At 48.6% G+C, this 18,979-nt stretch overlaps 4 protein-coding genes across 4 annotated transcripts; all 4 read right to left on the bottom strand.

The window, feature by feature from the left end:
- Positions 1 to 1,913: 1,913 nt before the first annotated feature.
- Positions 1,914 to 5,171, bottom strand: EI90DRAFT_3296717 (uncharacterized protein; the record flags this gene model as incomplete). The annotated part of the gene is made up of 8 exons (XM_039067479.1): positions 1,914 to 2,653; positions 2,707 to 3,360; positions 3,401 to 3,684; positions 3,740 to 4,234; positions 4,282 to 4,497; positions 4,548 to 4,688; positions 4,756 to 4,887; positions 5,134 to 5,171. 8 exons carry the CDS (start codon positions 5,169 to 5,171, stop codon positions 1,914 to 1,916), a joined length of 2,700 nt encoding a protein of 899 aa, XP_038907451.1.
- Positions 5,172 to 6,454: 1,283 nt separating this feature from the next.
- Positions 6,455 to 6,955, bottom strand: EI90DRAFT_3140807 (uncharacterized protein; the record flags this gene model as incomplete). Its single annotated transcript, XM_039064970.1, has 1 exon — positions 6,455 to 6,955. One exon carries the CDS (start codon positions 6,953 to 6,955, stop codon positions 6,455 to 6,457), a length of 501 nt encoding a protein of 166 aa, XP_038907450.1.
- A 3,398-nt stretch (positions 6,956 to 10,353) lies between these two features.
- Positions 10,354 to 11,668, bottom strand: EI90DRAFT_3296716 (uncharacterized protein; the record flags this gene model as incomplete). The annotated part of the gene is made up of 3 exons (XM_039067478.1): positions 11,252 to 11,668; positions 10,815 to 11,197; positions 10,354 to 10,758 (listed from the first exon to the last, which is right to left on the bottom strand). Exons 1-3 carry the CDS (start codon positions 11,649 to 11,651, stop codon positions 10,354 to 10,356), a joined length of 1,188 nt encoding a protein of 395 aa, XP_038907449.1. The 5' UTR covers positions 11,652 to 11,668.
- Positions 11,669 to 15,366: 3,698 nt separating this feature from the next.
- Positions 15,367 to 17,911, bottom strand: EI90DRAFT_3296714 (uncharacterized protein; the record flags this gene model as incomplete). The annotated part of the gene is made up of 9 exons (XM_039067477.1): positions 15,367 to 15,525; positions 15,562 to 15,929; positions 15,986 to 16,166; positions 16,220 to 16,463; positions 16,514 to 16,950; positions 17,002 to 17,120; positions 17,142 to 17,319; positions 17,374 to 17,623; positions 17,808 to 17,911. The coding sequence occupies 9 exons, from the start codon at positions 17,909 to 17,911 to the stop codon at positions 15,367 to 15,369; spliced, it is 2,040 nt and encodes a 679-aa protein (XP_038907448.1).
- Between the last annotated feature and the right edge of the window lie 1,068 nt (positions 17,912 to 18,979).

Raw genomic sequence — 18,979 nt, 5'->3', positions numbered from 1 at the left:
AACTCTATGTTCGCTGAAGGGTAGAACCTCAGCTGTATCAACAACTAGGTTTTCGGGACTCTCTTATCGCAAACTAATGCGTGAACCCTGACAAATCGTGCCCTACTTGTGCCATTGCTGTTTTCTCCCCCATTTCTCCATATTATCAGGCGCCGTTGATGTTCCAAAGGCCGTATTGATATTCTCCACCGGATGCAAAAGACCCTGAGTCAATAGCTGCTCTTGTTCTCGAGCTATTCAATAAATACACTTGTGCCCTCCACTCGTGCCTGTTAGAATGGGCGGAAACGGACGACTCCAGAGTGGAATCGGAGACTTAGCGTGGAGGGACCTTGGCCTCAGCGACTCAAGCGGAGCGCTGTGCCATTGCTGTTTGTCCATTTGGTCCTTAATTTCACAGTAGGTGAGCAGGCAGTCTCTAGGGGGCATTTCAGGTCGATTTCGGACTAAAACCAAAACGAGTATGTACAAGCGCCGATATATATAATGGAAGGGGCAAAAGCACAAAGAGAACAAAGGGTGACCGAATCGGAACGAAGACGTCCGAACGGGAACAAAGGGTAGAGGGGGCGGAGCGGTACCGAAGGTCATAGGGCAAGACCTGTGATACGTCTGAAAGGAGGTAGAGAGGGTGAGGCCCAGAGGGGCAGGAGGATGAGGGGAAGTGGGGATGATGACTAACTGGCTAGAATAGAAAGAAGCAGTAGTCCAAATAGGGATGAAGGGAAAATGCGAGAAATACATTACAGGCGGCGAGAGTGCCGAAGGCGGTCCGCGAAGCTCGGGGGTTGCGGAGCTTACGGAGGTTACGGAGGCGGGGTTGGAAGTCCGAGGAATATTGGCAATGGTGTTTACATAGTATGAGGTCACCAATGCAATGGACTAAGGCCGAGGTGGAGTCAAAGTCTGAGGTAGGGACTATGACGGAGGCTCGGAGTAAGGTACGAGCGGTGTCTGAGTGCGAAGTACGGGACAGCGGTGGAAGGTCGTAACTTGGCGGAAGGGTGGCGGAGGAGTAACGGAGGGAGGAGAGAGGGGACAGGTAAGGGGAGAAGGAGTGGCGGAAAGGAGAGTAGTCAGGTCCGAAGGTGAGTATCGGAGTGGACGGGGGAAGCGTAGGAGGGTGGTGAGTGGGGCGATGTTCGGTCCGGGATGAATATCGGAGCGGACGGAGATAGGGTCGGAGAGGTAAGGGGGAGGTGTGTTTGCCAGGACCGAAGGTGAGTATCGGAACGGCAACGGTAGGTTATGACTCCGGAGGTGAAGAGGGTGGAGGTCCGGAAGTCGGGTCGGGGTCGGGTATGCATGGATATGACAGTGCCCTTGGTCCCATGTTTGAACTTTATTTCTTGAATAACTTCACAACGAGTGACCCGTTTCACTCAGGGGTTTCTGCATCGTGTATAGATTTTCAATACCTACCTTTTGATATGCTATACACCCCAAATGAATCGATTCTCAACTTGAGCTCAAACACTAAAACTCAGGGCACAACTTTGTTTCCTCAATAACTCAGTAACCGTGGCAGCTATTCACTCGGGGTTTTTTGCATCTTGTAGAGGAGATCCATACGGCCTTTGGACACTCGTTTATATTCCATAATATTGAGAACTGGCCGAGTACTGGCCAATGGCACGATAGGGCACGACAATGAATTGGCCATAACTCCTGAACCGTTTACCGGACTTCCATTCCCGTTACACCGTTGGAAAGGTGTGATTTTTCTCTTTTTTATGATACCAAAAAATCGCCATGGCACAAGTATTATGATTCATAATACCCACTGTGATTAGATAGGAGACATTGGAAAGTGACCTTGCAAGCAAAGTAACATCACATGGCCACACGAGTTCCCATCAAATGGGACAATCCCGGCAACAATGGGCATTGAATATTATTACATATAAATAGAGCTAGTTCAGGTACCGATTAGCCACGAGTCCCATTATTCCAGCAAATATCTTTCCCTTGGACTTCGGAATGACATGGCGGTGTGGAGGGATTAGCAGACAGACTTCCCTGAATGACTTCAAATCCGAGGGTTCTTTGTACTCTTCCGGAGTGGCTTTGCTATCCTTGGCCAACAAAACTTCCGGGACGTCTTCAGATAAATCCTCCTTGAATGGATCATGATCAAACAGGACTGATTTCTTAGCCATTTGGCGATTGAACCGTGTTTGGCGATTGAACCGCTGAACCCAGTAATCGTGTAACTCTGCAGCAAAATCTGTGTACCGTTGGTGAAGGGGAGCCCTTGCAAGAAGGGTTGCCGTTTCTGTTGCAGTCTTAGAATGACAGCAGTTACCTGGGTCCTTGAACCATGATGACAAAGGATGAGGACTGATGGTGAGAATTTTACCATCATCTCCTTTATCCATGCAGATGCAGATGTAAATGAGACACCATGCAAAAGACTCCGAATCGTGTCGGTACAGACGTGGAACCGAGCCCTTGAGTGCTTCTACACTGAGGAGGTCCAGGGCCATGAACGGCATAGTTCCAGTGTTGTCCTTCCCACTCGGTCCCTTCTGTTTGTCCAATCGTGCAAGGTCGAAGTCGATAAGAACTCCACGGTTCGTACCTGGCTTATACATCAGGTTCCCTGTGCTGATATCTCCATGGCAAACATCCCCTTCCCACAATCCCCAATGACCTGCCGCGATTGAATGCTGAGGGACAGCACAAAAAAATGGAAACACAACATACAGAAGAAACAGTCCAAATATGCGATTAGCACGTCTTCCTCATCTAGATGCTTGAGCTCCCCCAAACGGTCGAGAATGATGAGGCGAAGCAGTCGCTCCCCAGTCGTGTCTAGCTTCAGAAACTCCCGGATGAACCTTGTCGAACATGTTACATACGGAGGGTCTATGTTGCCATGCATCGTGGGGATGTGATCCTCCACTAGGCTGTTGGTTTTACCGATTTGCATCGCCCGCTCGATGATCTTCACCTCACTAGCCCGCGATTCCTCTGGCCAGGAAGCCTTGGTGACCAGGTTGTTGGCTTCTCGAATATCCACAGAAGTATTCGGATTCGAACCGTCAGCCTTCCTGGCCCCAGCTACAACGGTCGAACGGCCCGTCAGATTGACCCCACCATAGATAAGATCATCATCAGGAAAGATATGAATCGTAGCATCCCGGATGAAGGTGGCTTTGAAGAAGACTGAATCCTTGGGCCCTCGTTCGGGGTAGATACTCGACCCCTCGAACGCAGTGAAAAAACCCCAGCGGGCCAGATCGAACCTTTGCATAATGAGTAGGACCAGAAGGAAGTGAGGCAGGTCATTGGTGATGTCGAAGCCCCCCGTTCGAATAACACTCTGCCTGTCCGACCATGTAATGTATATTTTGCTCCCTAAAACATTACAGCCTGAGTTATACTTGACGGGATTTACGGGGCTGAATCTCGCCTTGTAAAATGAAGTTGATAGCGTGAGTGATGTCAAAGGAGCAGGAGAGCCTCTCTGCAGCGTAGATCCCATTCTGAATGTGGACTGGATGCTTCTGCGGAACCGCCGGACGTTCGGAACTCCCTGCAGCAGCACCCCCAGTCTTGGATCGTTTGGTCGTATTGTGGTCATTGAGCGCTTCTGTCTTGCGCTTCATGCGAGAGTACGCCCATTCTGAGATATGTTCCGACGTGACTGGGCCCTTCCTCGCGGCCACCCTATCCGATCCCCTGGAGCCATCTGCCCAGGAAAATAAGTAACAGATCGCTTCTGAGAGGTGCGCACTCGCATTTGAGCTCAGGTTGCACCTGTCGGATAAACCCAGTAGATGAGACGTCATTATCGAACGAGGAACACAACTCTGATTCTTTGAGGTCTTTAAAGTTGTTGTTGTATGGCCTCATCGGGCTAACTTGCTTCGGTAATCTGTCAAATTTCACTTCTACCGTTGATCGGACCTTTTTCCATGCCAGCTCCAGGTTTTTGGAGCCCGCGGTACACATCTGCGTCCCGTAAGTGCAGGAGTATGTATCGGAAGCATTGCAGGCTAGGTTTCTAAAGGATTCCCATTGAAGTAGGACGATATCTGGTCTAGTCCGGCAATCCCGGTTAAGATCGAGGGACTTCACCATGTGGTTGTGGTTACAAACGAAGACGATCTGTTTGTCGGCAGAGTACTGAGGCAACCCTTGGATATCGACTTTCGAAAGTTGATCTAGGGCATAGTTAGAGGCGATTACGAATGGATCGTACATTTCTGCCTCTGTCCCAGCTTTGAGGCTTACAGTGAGTTAGTCCCGCGCCTAGGGAGTCATGGCCGCACTTACAACTTAGAGAGCTCAGTCCTTAGGGTGGTCCCTTCCTGATTTGCTAGTTCCTTCACCTTCTCAAAGGCAGATAACAGCACCCGCTCATCACGAGCGGGGACAGCTTTGCCCTTTCCCGACAGGCAGAACGCGAGCAAAAAGTCGATCATGTCAACCGCCTTGCATTTCTGGGCACTCTCCAAGTCGACACGGATGGGCTCTTCCATTTCTTCCGCCCTGACGTCGTGTTATCACCAGAGAGGCAAAACGAAAGAGGGATGTCACACCGATAGGATTTCAAAGTTCCAGTCAGCAAACGAGATTGACTGGCCGAACTCGAGCTGGGTCTTGATCCACCACGAATGGGAGTTTTCTGAATCCCTTTGGCGGTATTGGTGGTGCTCCCCTCATTCTCTTCTTGAGGTACACTCATTGAGTGGAGGTATGTTGTCGGAAACAACAAAAACCAACAAATCCGGCCAACTCCGTACATACAGCGGTTTGAATTTTGATTGTCGCGTGATGCAAAATTGTTTCCGCTGAACTTCAGCGGCTGCAAGGGTACGCCAAACTTCCTGACCGAATATCTCTTCAACCACATCAGTTATTGACAAACGGATTGTTGCGCTGTAACATACACGTCTGTATCTATCTTCTATCTGAAGCGATTGTTAATACCTTTTAAAATGGATTATCCAATTATCCCCACCTTCCTGACCGATTTTCTCAACAACGGCTAGGAGAAATCGTCCCAAATTTGGTCCCCAAAGAGGTTGGGTGAATATCTAAGTGCTATTTTTTTTTTTCGAAGTGCTGTGCTTAAATTTGAAAAATTCGCTATTGAGAGTGCGCGCGGAAGTTTGGACAGCTCACTCGGCTTGTTCCGAACTCATCCGTTGTACTTGTGTCATGGCACCTATTTACTACAGTGATGATGCGAAGGCCATTATATTGAGGATGGCTGCCTACTTTCCCTACCCCGTCGTCAACTTCATCTCTGGTGCTAGCCTGAGGTCTGTTCAGCGTTGGAGCAGGGCATATGCTCGGCAAGGAAACTTCTGCACTGCACCCAAGCGCTCTCAATCACGGACACTAGAGTCTCAGGATATGCAGGTGCGATCATCCTTGGTATCGTAATATCGTCTTTATTGACTATTCTGTACAGTATCTTCATGGTTTGCTCACTGGGCGCCCGGACCTCTATCTGACAGAAATTCAACAAAAACTAATCGACAATTGTTGTAAGTATATATCTATATCCGGCCTATGGAGGTCACTCAAACGCGAGGGATATACTCTGAAAAAGGTGTGGAAATAATTGACCTTACTATCTGAAGCTTGTGTTATACATATTTATCCAGTGCCACCGTGTTGCTGCGGAGCGTGACGCCAAAAAGCGGGAGACATATCGCCGACTAATTGCTCGCAGGTATTGTCCTGAGCAATTAGTCTTTGTTGATGAGACTTCGGTGGACAAACGCACCACACATCGACTCCGTGGATGGGCAAGGAAGGGACAACGGGCTGACATCCGGGCTAGTCGTGTGCGAGGGAAAAGGTATTTATGCCCATGCAGAATCAAATTATCTAGGCTCTTACTTTAAATTTCCAGGTTTTCAGTCCTTCCGGCACTTTCTCTTGATGGACCACTCTGGGTCGAGGCACGACTTGGATCATACAACACCTGCCATTTTCGCCGATTCATCCGTCGTCTGTTGGATGAAATGCAACCATTCCCAGGCCCAAACTCTGTCATTGTTCTTGATAATTGCTCAATCCACAAGCATGACTCTATCAGACAATTGGTTGAAGATCGGTATGTCCCTCGTCATGATAATTATGACCATATCATCTTATTGCTACCTCAGGGGATGCCGCATGGTATTCCTTCCACCTTACTCGCCGGATTTCAATCCAATTGAAGAATCCTTCTCAGATTTCAAATCAAAAATTCGCCACAATGGTGAGTTGGTGCGGGAAATGATGAGTAGGAGTGATGAGGAGACCATACGACTCCTATGTCACTTATATTTCCAAGTAACCTCAGTTGATGCTGCCGGATGGTTCGAAAATGCCGGGTACTGGTTGCCACCATAATATCCCCTCTATATGCATTTAGAAATCACTGACGTGTCACTAAAAACTAACAAATATGTATCGTATATAGTGATGTCTACTGGATATGAAGGATAATTCACATATAAGATCTCTTCCGAATGTGTTTTATCTCCTTCTCCATTGCATTGTAGAGTTCTACGGCATGCCCAAATGGGATGCCAAGACCTAGCTTCACCAGGCCCTCTGCCCGGTTTTCTTTGCATGACTCGAATAGCACATCAAGTCGGTCAATTCCGATGTCATCAAGGGGAAGAATATACCGTTGAAAGTTGCGTGTTTGAGGGAACTTATGCCTATCTGAATCAAGCTGAGTCAGCCATTCCTCGAGAGCAGGGAATTGGGATGCAGGGATATCCGGTCCATCACTACTTGGGTTGGTAGTGGTTGCATGGTGATCTTGGTGCTGGGGTGCTGGGTAGTCATGTTCGGGGTTGCGGCGACGATAGCTGTTGTCGTGCTCAATAAATCTAGGGTGATTAGGTGGGCGGGTGCTATATTGGTCATTGTAGGAGTGGGGATATGACGGTACTGTGCCATATTGGAATGGTGGAGGTCCCATAAATGGTGGAACCGGCATGTGAGATGAATAATAGAAACCAGGGTGCATTCCCATAGCCATGGGATTTGGCATCCATCAGCAAAAAATTGTTATGCTCCTGAGTGCTCCGGAGTATCGAGAGCACTGGGAGAATCAGGAGGAGATTGGCCAGTCCAGGAACAGCCCATTTCCTCCGGAGTTGGCTAGGTACTCCAGGGCACTCCCAGGAGGGCCTGGAGCATTGCTTTGTGCACAAACATATCCAGTAAATACAATTTAAATGCTTCAAAGTGTATAGGGGTGAGAAGCTTCTGGGAGCTCCTGGAGCATTTGAAAATGAAAAGGAAAAAAAAAGAGGGAAGATCCCCCATGAATACCTCCTACCACAAGACTAACACAACAAGACACTGCTTAACACTTAGATCAAACACTATACTATATCAAGGACACTGAGACTCACCAATACACAATCAAAATTTATGGCCTGATATATGATTAATCTGGCAACTTAATCACTTTTGGGCTGGCAGAATATGGGGGAGAATGAGGGGGGGAGAATGAGGGGGGGAAATGAGGGGGAAATGAGGGGGAGAATGAGGGGAGAATGAGGGGGAGAATGAGGGGAGAATGAGGGGGGGAATGAGGGGAGAATGAGGGGGAGAATGAGGGGGAGAATGAGGGGGGGAATGAGGGGGGGAATGAGGGGGGGAATGAGGGGGGGAATGAGGGGGGGAATGAGGGGGGGAATGAGGGGGGGATATAGAGGGAAATGAGGAAATTTTGAAAAATAGGGACTTCTAAAAAGTTGAAAAAAATAATTAGGGAAAAAATCAAAAAAATTCAGGAACTGTAGTGCCTTTGAAGTGCTTTCAGGATATATAATTATTTGCAAAATCAAGGAAGAAATGATGGAGAAAAATGGAAAATACTTTCGGAGACCTGAGAAATAATGAGAACTGAATTGATGGGAAAGTCTGAAAATTGAATAGGGAAGTGAGGGGAAGCCTTGTAGCATTGTTATTTTCTGCTGTTCTAATTTTTCCTGATTGTTCTTGGTCTCACTCCCAGCTGCTACTGGATACTCCTGGATACTCCTGGAAGCTCCCGGGAGGGTCCAGGAGCAGCTAATGGAAAATACTTTTGGAGACCCAAGAACTGAATTGATGGGAAAGTCTGAAAATTGAATAGGAAAGTGAGGGGAAGCCTTGTAGCATTGTTATTTTCTGCTGTTCTGATTTTTCCCGATTCTTCTTGGTCTCATTCCCAGCTGCTTGTTAGAATGGGCGGATTCGGACGACTCCGGAATGGAATCGGAGACTTAGCGTGGAAGGACCTCGGCCTCAGTGACTCAGGCGGAGCGCTGTGCCATTGCTGGTTGTCCTAGGGGTCCCTAATTTCGGATCTAGCAGAGGGAAAGTCTCTTGGGGGGAATTCATGTCGATTTCAGACTGAGGTTGTCAGAGACCAGACTTGAGACGAAAGAATGTCTCCGTAACGGAGGGCTTCGGCCTCAGCGACTTCTGCCAGGAGCGCTGTGCCTAGTGACACGTCCGTGCCCTAACTTACTGACTGGCAATTAGAACCTAGGGGGGAACTCTAGTTGATTTTTCTACTGGGGCGTAACCTATGTACAAGTGGGATATATATATGGTTACAGCGGAGACGGTTCCGCAATTGGCGGAGCCGAACGGAGCGGAGCTAACGGGGTTTAACCATTAGCCGACTGAATATTACCGACGAGTCGGTTCACGGGGTTAGCGGAAAGGCAGGCGATAACCCAGAAACGGAAAGGAGGGATAAGCCCGAAGGTGGACTCTGCAGGGCAGGCGAGTGTATTGCTCAGCGGAGGCAGGGGTGCGCTAGCGGACATCGGAGCTGTCCGGAAGTCTTCGGGGCTCCGTACTTAGGGAGGTGTAGGTAATAAATTGGAATGGGGGGGTGGTGACCATCGAGGGGTACCGAGAGGATTGCGGAATAACGGGGGCTCCGAGGTTAGTGAGGGAGGAGCGGAGTTGGAACGGAGGAATCGGAGGGACCGGAAGTCGATGGCCGGGGATGGATATGACAGAGGTTACAAGTTACTAGGTACATTGTATATAAGGAGGGGTCCGGAATCAAAAGGAACAAGGGTAGGACGAAAGGAGACAAAGGGAGATGGAAAGAGGAACAACACCAAGGGTCAAGGGTTTGACTCAATGGTGTTTCTCAAAGGAGGAATGAGGGGCCGGGGCCCGGGGAGGAAGGAAGGAGGATGGGAGTCGGGAATGGCTAGCTGACTGAATAGAAGGAAGCAGCAGCCCAAATAGGAATGAGGGAGAATAGTGGAATTGAAATGGACAATGCAATAGTTGCAAGGTCCGGAGTAAGTCCGGAAAGTCCGAACTCGGAAGTTAACCTCCGGAATATTGGCAAACGTAATTAAATGGAATGAGCTAACCAATACAATGGGTATAAGCGGAGGTGGGGTCAAAGTCCGAGGTCGGAGCTAAGACCAGAGGTTCCAGAGATGGAGACGCAAACGGGATTCCGGAGTGGAGGTCTGGAGTTGGGAGCATAGGTTTTGCGTACTCATCTGGAAGGTGTCGAGGTTGGGGTCGGACCCGGAATGTTCCGGAGTCAGACCGAAGGTGGTGTTGGAGCCGGAGGTGGGATAACCTCTTGGGAGTCGGCAAGGAGGAGGTGACAGAAGGGAAGTAGGGCTCCGGAAGTCAGGTTCAGAGTTCCGGGAGCCTGGAGCAGAGGTCGGGATTGTATGGATATGACACTGCTCCTCAATACTCCTGGAAGCTCCTGAAAGCTCCTGGGAGGGTCCAGGAGCAGCTGGGAGTGAGACCAAGAATAATCAGGAAAAATCAGAACAGCAGAAAATAACAATGCTTACAAGGCTTCCCCTCACTTTCCTATTCAATTTTCAGACTTTCCTGTCAATTCAGTTCTCATTATTTCTCGGGTCTCCGAAAGTATTTTCCATTTTTCTCCATCATTTCTTCCTCAATTTTGCAAATAATTATATGTCCTGAAAGCACCCTAAAGGCACTATAGTTCCTGAATTTTTTGTTGATTTTTCCCTAAATTTTTTTTTTCAACTTTTTAGAGACCAAAATTTTCCTCCCACTGCTCCTGGCACATTACATACTCCTCACCACTCCCAGCTGCTCCTGAACCCCCTCCCAGGAGAACACTATTGGCTCCAGGAGTGCCCAATCTGCTGTTTTGTCTCCCACATGCTCCAGCCACTCTTGATGCTCCGGAGCATAACGGACTTTTGCTGATGTCGGCATCACATTGCCTCCGAATGAGGCCCCTGTAAGTTGTGTGGTGGTATTCCGCTGGCGCTTCCCAGCAGTAGGTGGGATGCTGATCCCATACTGAATACTGAGAGATTGGGGAGGGTTATTTAGGTCAACACCCTGTTCACCCTTAGCCTTGTCACATGGTCATTCAGTGGCAGTATAGTTGCGGGAATCTTGAGCTCTTACTATTGCTAGCGCCCACCCCTTTAGCGTAACCTCCTCAAGAGGGACATGTACCCCAGATGGTAGGATTGAACAAGGTTTCTGATGGACAGAGCACATTACCGCGTTGCTGAGCAACGCTTGGGTATAGTGCTTGATTGTGTTGCTTGAGACTGAGAGACGCGGCTTTTTGCGGCTTTGCCTTTCAGAATCTCCCTCAATTTCACCCTCATTGGAGCCCTTATCATCTCCATCCTCCGAATCAGAAGATGAGCTCCCACTGGACTCCTTTGCTTGCCGCTTTTTACTCTGCGTTTTGCTTGGAACCCGTGATGCCTTTGTGCCAGTGGCTTTGGATTTTTTTGGCTTTTCATTATCGGATCTAGGCTAATTGTCGTGGCAGAATTAGCTAGAGGTGCATTGAACATTGAGCATACACTCACTAGATTCCGAATTTCGATAAATACTATGATGTTGGCTTTCTTTGTGCCCTCGGCTTGCACACTTTCAATCATGAGTAGGTAATCATCTTTATTGCATAGTAGCGTGCCCTTTCCCGTGGCGCTAGTTTTCCATTTGAATTCTGGGATGAAGGTGGCTACCCGTGAAGCCATTGTGACCTCCTGTTGCCACTGTGGAAAAGGCAGTGACAAAGGAAGTCGGACGCCTCGCCAGTCACCACCTTCTGTTTCAACTTTGTACAGTACTTTTGGCACATTGATAGCATTCTGGTGCCTTCCTCCTGCTATTTCGGCCTGTCCCTGGTTCACTGGACACTGATAATCACCTCCGGATGTTGCTTCGTTTGCGTGCACCACGGAGTTCTCTAAAATAGCGCAAAATGAGGTTATCCAGTCTAATGCCTACAAAGAGTGCCTACCACTCTGACCATTAACAATCTCCTGACTATGTATTCCAATGTCGGCATCTTTGTGGCTGCGGTTCCTTCTGGGATAGGAAGGCAACATGTTGGCTAGTTGGTGACTGGCTTCCGCATTATCGATTCCCGCTGCCGACTGTTGTGCTGCAAGGACAAGGAGACCAAGTGCTCCCTGGTGCTCTGTCTCAGCTAGGTGGCTGGTGACCTGTTGTGGCTGTTTTTGAGCGCGAGGGCGAGGGCAAGGGCGAGGGCGAGTGTGTGGTGGTTGAGATGAAATGCTGCCGAGTGTCACATCCAAATCATATGCGGGCTGCTTTGGATCTTGCATGGATGTATTTTTAGAGTTCAAAGTGGCTAAGCGAGAAAGTTTCTGTTGTTGAGGCTTGGTTTTTCCTGGCATATACAGCCTAGAAAGTGAAGCGCAAAAAAAGGATGACGAGTTCGGGGCTGCCCGGACTTGTCCTGTCGGCGACTTGCCAAGCTCAGACTTCCACGCATTTCTTTGCAGGGGGTGGCAGCTACGAGTCCGTATGTGTCCTCTGAGGTCTATCAAGGGACCTTGTGGGCATGCAATTGGGTTTATGTATGTGATTTCCGTTGCTGTTGCACACTCTCAATAGCGAATTTTTCAAATTTAAGCACAGCACTTTGAAAAAAAAATAGCACTTAGATATTCACCCAACCTCCTTGGGGACCAAATTTGGGACAATTTCTCCCAGCCGTTGTTGAGAAAATCGGTCAGGAAGGTGGGGATAATTGGACAATCCATTTTAAAAGGTATTAACAATCGCTTCAGATAGAAGATAGATACAGACGTGTATGTTACAGCGCAACAATCCGTTTGTCAATAACTGATGTGGTTGAAGAGATATTCGGTCAGGAAGTTTGGCGTACCCTTGCAGCCGCTGAAGTTCAGCGGAAACAATTTTGCATCACGCGACAATCAAAATTCAAACCGCTGTACACCTATTCCGTACAACCACATAACGGCCAAGAGACGTCCAAGAGATGTTCTGAACACCGCCGGAGTCAGGATCGATGGAGCCTTTGTTCGCTCATTAAGCTAAGGGGAAAATACCCTGAATATCGCTTCGAATGGGACATGTCAGCGAACGATCGTCGCGACGTTGCGTTAATTGTTGCGATGCCTCGGTCCAAATACATCATTCCCGGGTTGAATAGTCAGGTCGAAACTTATCTACATGTAAGGGTGCGTTATTAATAGGACACGAAAAGAGCGGGTCCATTGAACAAGAGAAGGGTGGGCCCTCATAACTACAAAGGAGGGCCTGGATGTAAATTGCATGCATCGTTTTTCAACCAACGCGGACCTGGATGATCTTTAAAGGAGCACTGGAGGATAAGTCTCCTAGTGCCCAGGTAAGGCGGAATCTTCATCTATACGGCTCCCGCAAAGCCAATATGGAGACCTGCAACATGAACTAGGGCCCACATCTCGGGAACAAACCTAGAAGCTCACCGGCATGGTAGAGAAGAAAACGAAGTTGTTGTTTGCAATATAGTGTGATGGGTATTGTCGAGGTGACCGATGGCAGGCGATCAAAAGAGAATACAGGTGGTTGCTTTTTCTGGTCAGCAGCGAATTTTGTTGGTTCCCCTCTTTCCGAAGGTGCACTTCTCTCGAATGCTATGCCGGCGTGGCAATACTGCTGGGCAGAACCTTGCCTTCTGGAGAAGAAAAGGGTCATTGCCGGGCAAGTGGATCATTGCACTCACGGACACGCGGAAACCTGCTCGATATTACACTAGAGGGTGTAAAATACAAGATCTCTGTCTTTTCTATCTACAAAGGTTCTAGCTTATATACGGTTCTGTACGCTTATCGCTTACAGTTGCTCAGCTAAGATATCAGCTGTGAGGTGATAGTCACGGATCATGCAAAGTATCGCTTCATGTGAATCTAGTTGCTGTTGTGAGGATGTGAATGTGAGGTGGAACGGGAGGGGGTGTCATCGGTGTAATGAGTGTCAAGTTGAAATGCACATATGTGAATTGGACTATCTTACCGTGTCAGAATCTGACCCATATCCGATATCGTCATCCATACACTGTTCCCTGTTCTCGTTGGTTTTCTCCTTAAGAGCATAGGGATTAAGAAAAGAGAAACAATGAAAATCAGACTCAGGGACATACCAGTTTCACAGCGCGAATCTACATCACCCAATGGTGAGCGAGGTCGTTTAATTGCAACGGCTGTGATCGATCCCATGGTCCAATTCATATAGAGGGGTATGGTACGGTGACGAGTCGCTATGTCTCGGAAACTCCAGGTCGGAGCCAGATGTGACTCATCACTGCCTTTAGCGCTGCATCCCACTGGTTTTGGAGAGTTTGCCCACGTATATCCTTCCATCGTTGGGGGAACACACTTATGAACCTATTCTGGTTTCCGCCGATCCCTGGGTTGACCCCACCTGGGGGATCGGAGGTGTCACAGACAATGGGACTCGGGATCCGAACGGACCAAGGGGGAAGGTGCTGGGACACGACAAGGACAGCTGGGTGGCAATATCCTGCCCAAAATGCAAGAGGTCTCGCAGTACTGGTCAGCATTTTCATGCATCTCGCGACCAATTCTTGTGGGACCTGTACTTGAGCCTGCAATTGAGAAAACAAACAACTAGATTCTCTTTCGAGATTCCAGCTTCTCCTGCATCCCTCACAGCATCCAATACTGATGGAGCTCCTCAGATAATTCCGAGTTGGCAAACAACGTTTCCGAAGAGCGTAATATGCAGGCTTTCACAGTCCACAGCAGCCTTGTCAACGCATGGATGAGGCCCACATGCAGCTTGACGTCCATCAAATGTTATGCTATGCCCTAAGGCACCAGTCGGGTTCCCTATAGATGGCAACTCCGAGGTCTTGTAAGCTGGTGACACGCTGGGCGATACAGAGAAGGACGGATCGTGAGTGTCCTCACTGACCCAATAGGTAAGCATCAGTTCAATTCCAACACGATGGCGTCCTGATACACCAAAAATTGCCGAACTCATTCTATACTAACATAAAAATTTGTCCACACAAATGGAAAAGTATTGCATACGCGTTGTGATAACGGTATCCGCGCCCCAGCTTAGGGTGTGATGGGTCATGATTGGAGAGTGCAAAAATCTTCTGTACGAAGAACTTCGTTAGCTTCGGCAACTTCTGTATCCCCAAGCTGTTGTAGGAGTGCCACTGCAAGTTTATCATCGTAAATGTTCTTGGGTGTGGATACAGTCATCTAAGATTGCGGATCAGATCTATCGGTTTCGGCCCCATTTCACAGAGTCTCGCCTTGATTGCTGCCTGAGTAAGCCCCCTGATTCTCGGACCCCCTGTAGAAGGGGCATCGCTGGCAGACCTCATGACGAATGGGTCGGAACAAAGAGCGTTTTCATCTCCAACGGTGGTGAGGAAGTAATCGAACTTTGGATCATAAGATTGGGAATCGTCCGTGTATCCGAACCGCTGGGCAATCGGGCAAATGCTTTTCGGAAGTGTTGCACCGAACAGCTTGGTCGCTTGGTCAATAACTCCGGCCCGACTACGTCCCAGAACTGGGTTAACAATGGGTTCAAACTGAGCAGCAGCGAAACCTACAGTTTACCCTTGTCTATGTAACTTCTTAAGAAGTCGACATGCGTTAGCGAGTCAAAATTTACGGGGTCATCGGGATGGTCATCAGGAAGGTTTGTCGATCCACGAAACTTCAACTACAGGTCCATCCATTGAGCTTCCAGCCTCTTGGCGTACGCAGCATGTCCTCCCACAAGGACTTTGGAAACGCGCATATGTGCACTGTGACAAGAGATAGTAGGAAATACCTCTGAGAGTGCTCCCCAAACTGGTTTCGAGAGGTGGCGCCAGCGAGCTCTGATGATGGCGCCGGCGTCTCGAGCAAGCTCGTCGAAGTCATCGTTCCAACTGAAACGTCATCGAGCCTTAGGAACTGCACTAGTGTTCGCTTCTGTGAGTGAGACTGAGGCCACTGTAAGACATGCTGGATTAATCTGATCTTGCACCTCTTCTTTCTTCCTTTTTCTGAGTCAGACCTTTTCGAAGTAGGGGCCGGATGGTTTGGCGAGACTTGAATTTAGTTATCAGCTCCTTCACTGTTTCGCCTCAGCAATCTTCAGGGACAAGACCTTATCCAGCTCACGACGAGGTTTAGTCTGACCGAGTAATCGCTGTTTTTCGTTCCATAACCTCCTCTGCTCCTCCCTCCTCCATGAAAGAGTTGATGGCGTCCAGCGGTGCCCCAGTGATCTCTTTCCAGAAGGTAAGATCAGGCTCATCATACGCACGAGTATTGATATCCAAGCACGATGAAAGGAAATCGCGCTGCAATTTTGCCAGCACATAGGAAGCGCTCCACGAGATTGGCCATCAAATATGGAACGCAATAGAAGGATGACCTTGGAAGAGGGCACGAGGCAAGGAGATGGCCCTCGGTCGCTGAGACTGTTCATTGTCTTACTCAGGGTCCGCGGATCTAAAGACATCCCTTCCGGAGTACTCATGACTACACCATCCGCGATCCTCCTTTTGATGACCTTTTGGAACTGTTCATATATTCGATCCTCCGACAAATGTGCGATCCCTCCAAGATCCTGAAGAACTGTCAGGAGTTCTTCCTGTCGACGCAAAGCCGTAAGATTGGCATTCCTGGGTGCTGGGTGTTGAAACCATGTCAGGAAGGCGCCACAGCTGACTGCTGGGGAGACTCACCTCTGATCCCTTTCCGAGAATGCGCTTTGGTTGCTCCCGGGTTGTGCTGATCTGCGGATGGGGACGCACCGTTTGAGGGGGGGCCGAGAAACCCCAGATTCAACATTTGTCGTCTTACGACATTTAGTTGGATTTTTTCAGATAAACCTGCTATCGCAGGACGCTTTGTGGCTTTCCTCGTCTGTGAATGACTGTTGAACACTTCACCTGTCGAGAACTAAATGAGATACACACTGATTTCAACATAGGATCCTCGATTATCCCAGGACGTTGGTCATTGATTAGAATCGATTGTTCGGGTAAGCCACCACCAATTAACCTCGAATTGACAGAATTTCCATTATTGGAAGTACCCTCTCTGGATCGACCTAAGGTTAGATCTCCGCCTTGTGTTGTTTCATGCGTAGCGGCAGGTGGGCTCTGAGGATCCTGCGCCAAATTCCTGTCCTTTGGTGGCCTGCCATGTTTCTTTGTGCCACTGATGGAATATTTCGAATAGCGTTAGTCTTCTTCTCTGGCACACTCCACTCCTTTCGTGGGCAGCCTTTCTTGACAGTCCCATCAGGTAGTATTGGATTCCGATTACGAGGAATCCCATCTGCTTTAAGACTGGTCCTACGATCTCGCTTCATTGTGGGGCGACAGAAATTGTTGACATATTTTGCCAGGGTGTCAACATCCCCATCGTAAAATTCTTCTTCGAGGAATTCTCCAAAACTTGCCACGTCAGACAAGTCCTCAGCCAAAATATTTCCGAGTTTCTCAGTGACAGCATTTGGATCAAGTTGTGAGCGCTGAAGAACCGATTTTGTCCAGTATTCCATGTGGCATTCGCGCCCATAATGCATAGCTTCGGAGATGATAGCGAAATGGCGGAGATGATGGGGCACTGGATGTTCCTCATTCTTCTTCATGAGATGTTCGATTGTCCACACATCGAACTGACTGAGGAGCGCTGTCATTTCCTAGTAGGTTGTTAGCCCGCGAGAGAGAGCAAAGGGTGAGACAGGTCGTACATTGTGTGTCTTACCACGTTGGGATAAAATATCTGCAATTTCAGTTAGCTGGCGATGAATAGTGACATTCCACTTCGCCAACGTCTCCTCACTAGAATTATGTGATATGTCAGGGTCCCCTGTGACACCGCATTTCTCACCTTTATGGGATATTCCCTGGACACGTTGCCCACCTACGGTGGGGCGAATGCAAATGATCATCTTATTTCGAGCCATTTTTGACGGCACAAACACTCGTTCAATAAGCCCGTGGCGTTCCATGTTAATGATTTGGCGCCGGAAAAGTCGTCGATCCGCGCGAGTAGGGTTCTGACATCCCTGAAGTGGTGCAATACGCTATTAGCTGCTCCACCTGAAGGGGAGTGTACCTACAATGGCGGGCAATGCATTTGTGTAAGCATGAGTGTTGTTGGCACGGTTTCCCAACAACTTTTTGACACGCGCAGCAACTAATGGGAAACTTCCGAGTGTCAGAGGATCCAAAGGCTCAAATTCCAAGGATTTGACAGCTTCATCGATATCATGTTGGGATTTTTCCTCCTCATCGACCAGCTCTTCTTCGTGGGTCCCATAAACGGTGGAGGCAATGGCAAGTCCATTCTGAGAAAGCCGCTCTGAACTTCTATCGCAATAGACTGCAGTTGTCTCTCCTCAGCAACCAATTTTTGCCACACTTCGCTATGTTCCCAAAAGGAGCGATGAACAACACAATTCTTGGAAATCCCAGAACTGTGGATCTTGTGCCTGATGGGACGAGGGAAGTGGCATCAATTGAAGTAAGCGATTCAACACAAATGATGACTGACACTAATTCGAGTTCCTCCAGGGATTTGACAAGGTGGAACATCGATCCGAATGAGTATTTGGCGGTCTTGGCGCAAGCAACCAGCTTGAGCACCATGTATGCCATGTCTGTCATCTTCGAGGGCTACTCCGCGATTAAATTAGTTGTCAACATCCAAACACATTCCACAAGCACCCACTGACTCTCGCATGAGATCCTGTCAAAGTCCGGAAAATTGTTGAAGGGCGGAGGTCATCGGATTGGGAGCAACGGAGACTTGCGGAATTTGAGGACAGAGGCCTATGGAGACCTGTCCAGTACATATTACAAGGGAGGATATATACTGAATAAAATTATCTGGTTGGAGGTGCTAATATTTTGTGCGTCGTGGTGCCCTTGGAACAACCTAAGCACGAATCAAACATGGGAGGATGATTCATTGAGTATCTCCCAGAAAAAAACCAGCCAGCCACGAGTGTGCTCATACCGTAGTCGCCCTCAAAACAAAGTTCTCGCACGCAGTATTGCACAAGAGTGTCCATGTGTCTGTCGTAAGAGTCAGACTTGGTGTCGGGTTCAAATGAGTTTCACAGTATGCGTTCCTTGAAAGGCTTCTTTGCGCTTTTGGTACAGTCGCAGGTCGTTGCCTAGTGTTGGTAGAGGCGTCAGCAGCGCTCACTGACGTCTATCGCTGTTTGTGTCGCTGGGAAACGTGACTCGTTGAATCAACGTTGAATAGGAGATCTTGGGCCATCAATGGTGCATGGCGTCAGATTCAAGTCGCTCCTTGCAATGACAACCTCATGTTATGGAATGCGGTGATATTCGGACCAAGTAGCCGATGGAACATTCAATTCAACGAGTCCTATCCCAACAAACCCGCCACCGTTGTCAAAATCATCCGAACATCCATGCAAATGGAGAGCTTTGCTTCAGAATCGCTGGTCACCTACCCACAATGTCGCTGCGATACTAACGAGCATCCAAATGTTAGTTTCACGGTCCCATCCCTATGGGTTTCATTAGTTTTGACCCAAACCCTCGTCCAGGTCATCTTATCCTGGCACAACACCATTTGAGAGCGATTGATTACATATTTTCACAGTCAGCCCTCCTTCTGCTTCCTCTTAGGGCTCATGTAAATATATGTGACAAGTTTGGTAGCAATGCGATATGCTCAGAGTCGACATCGGG

This window comes from Cantharellus anzutake (genome assembly GCF_015039405.1).
Source record: "Cantharellus anzutake strain C23 chromosome Unknown EI90scaffold_344, whole genome shotgun sequence".
Lineage (NCBI taxonomy): Eukaryota > Fungi > Basidiomycota > Agaricomycetes > Cantharellales > Hydnaceae > Cantharellus > Cantharellus anzutake.
The sequence above is the reverse complement of the archived record's forward strand: the minus strand, read 5'-3'. Positions and strand labels throughout refer to the sequence as shown.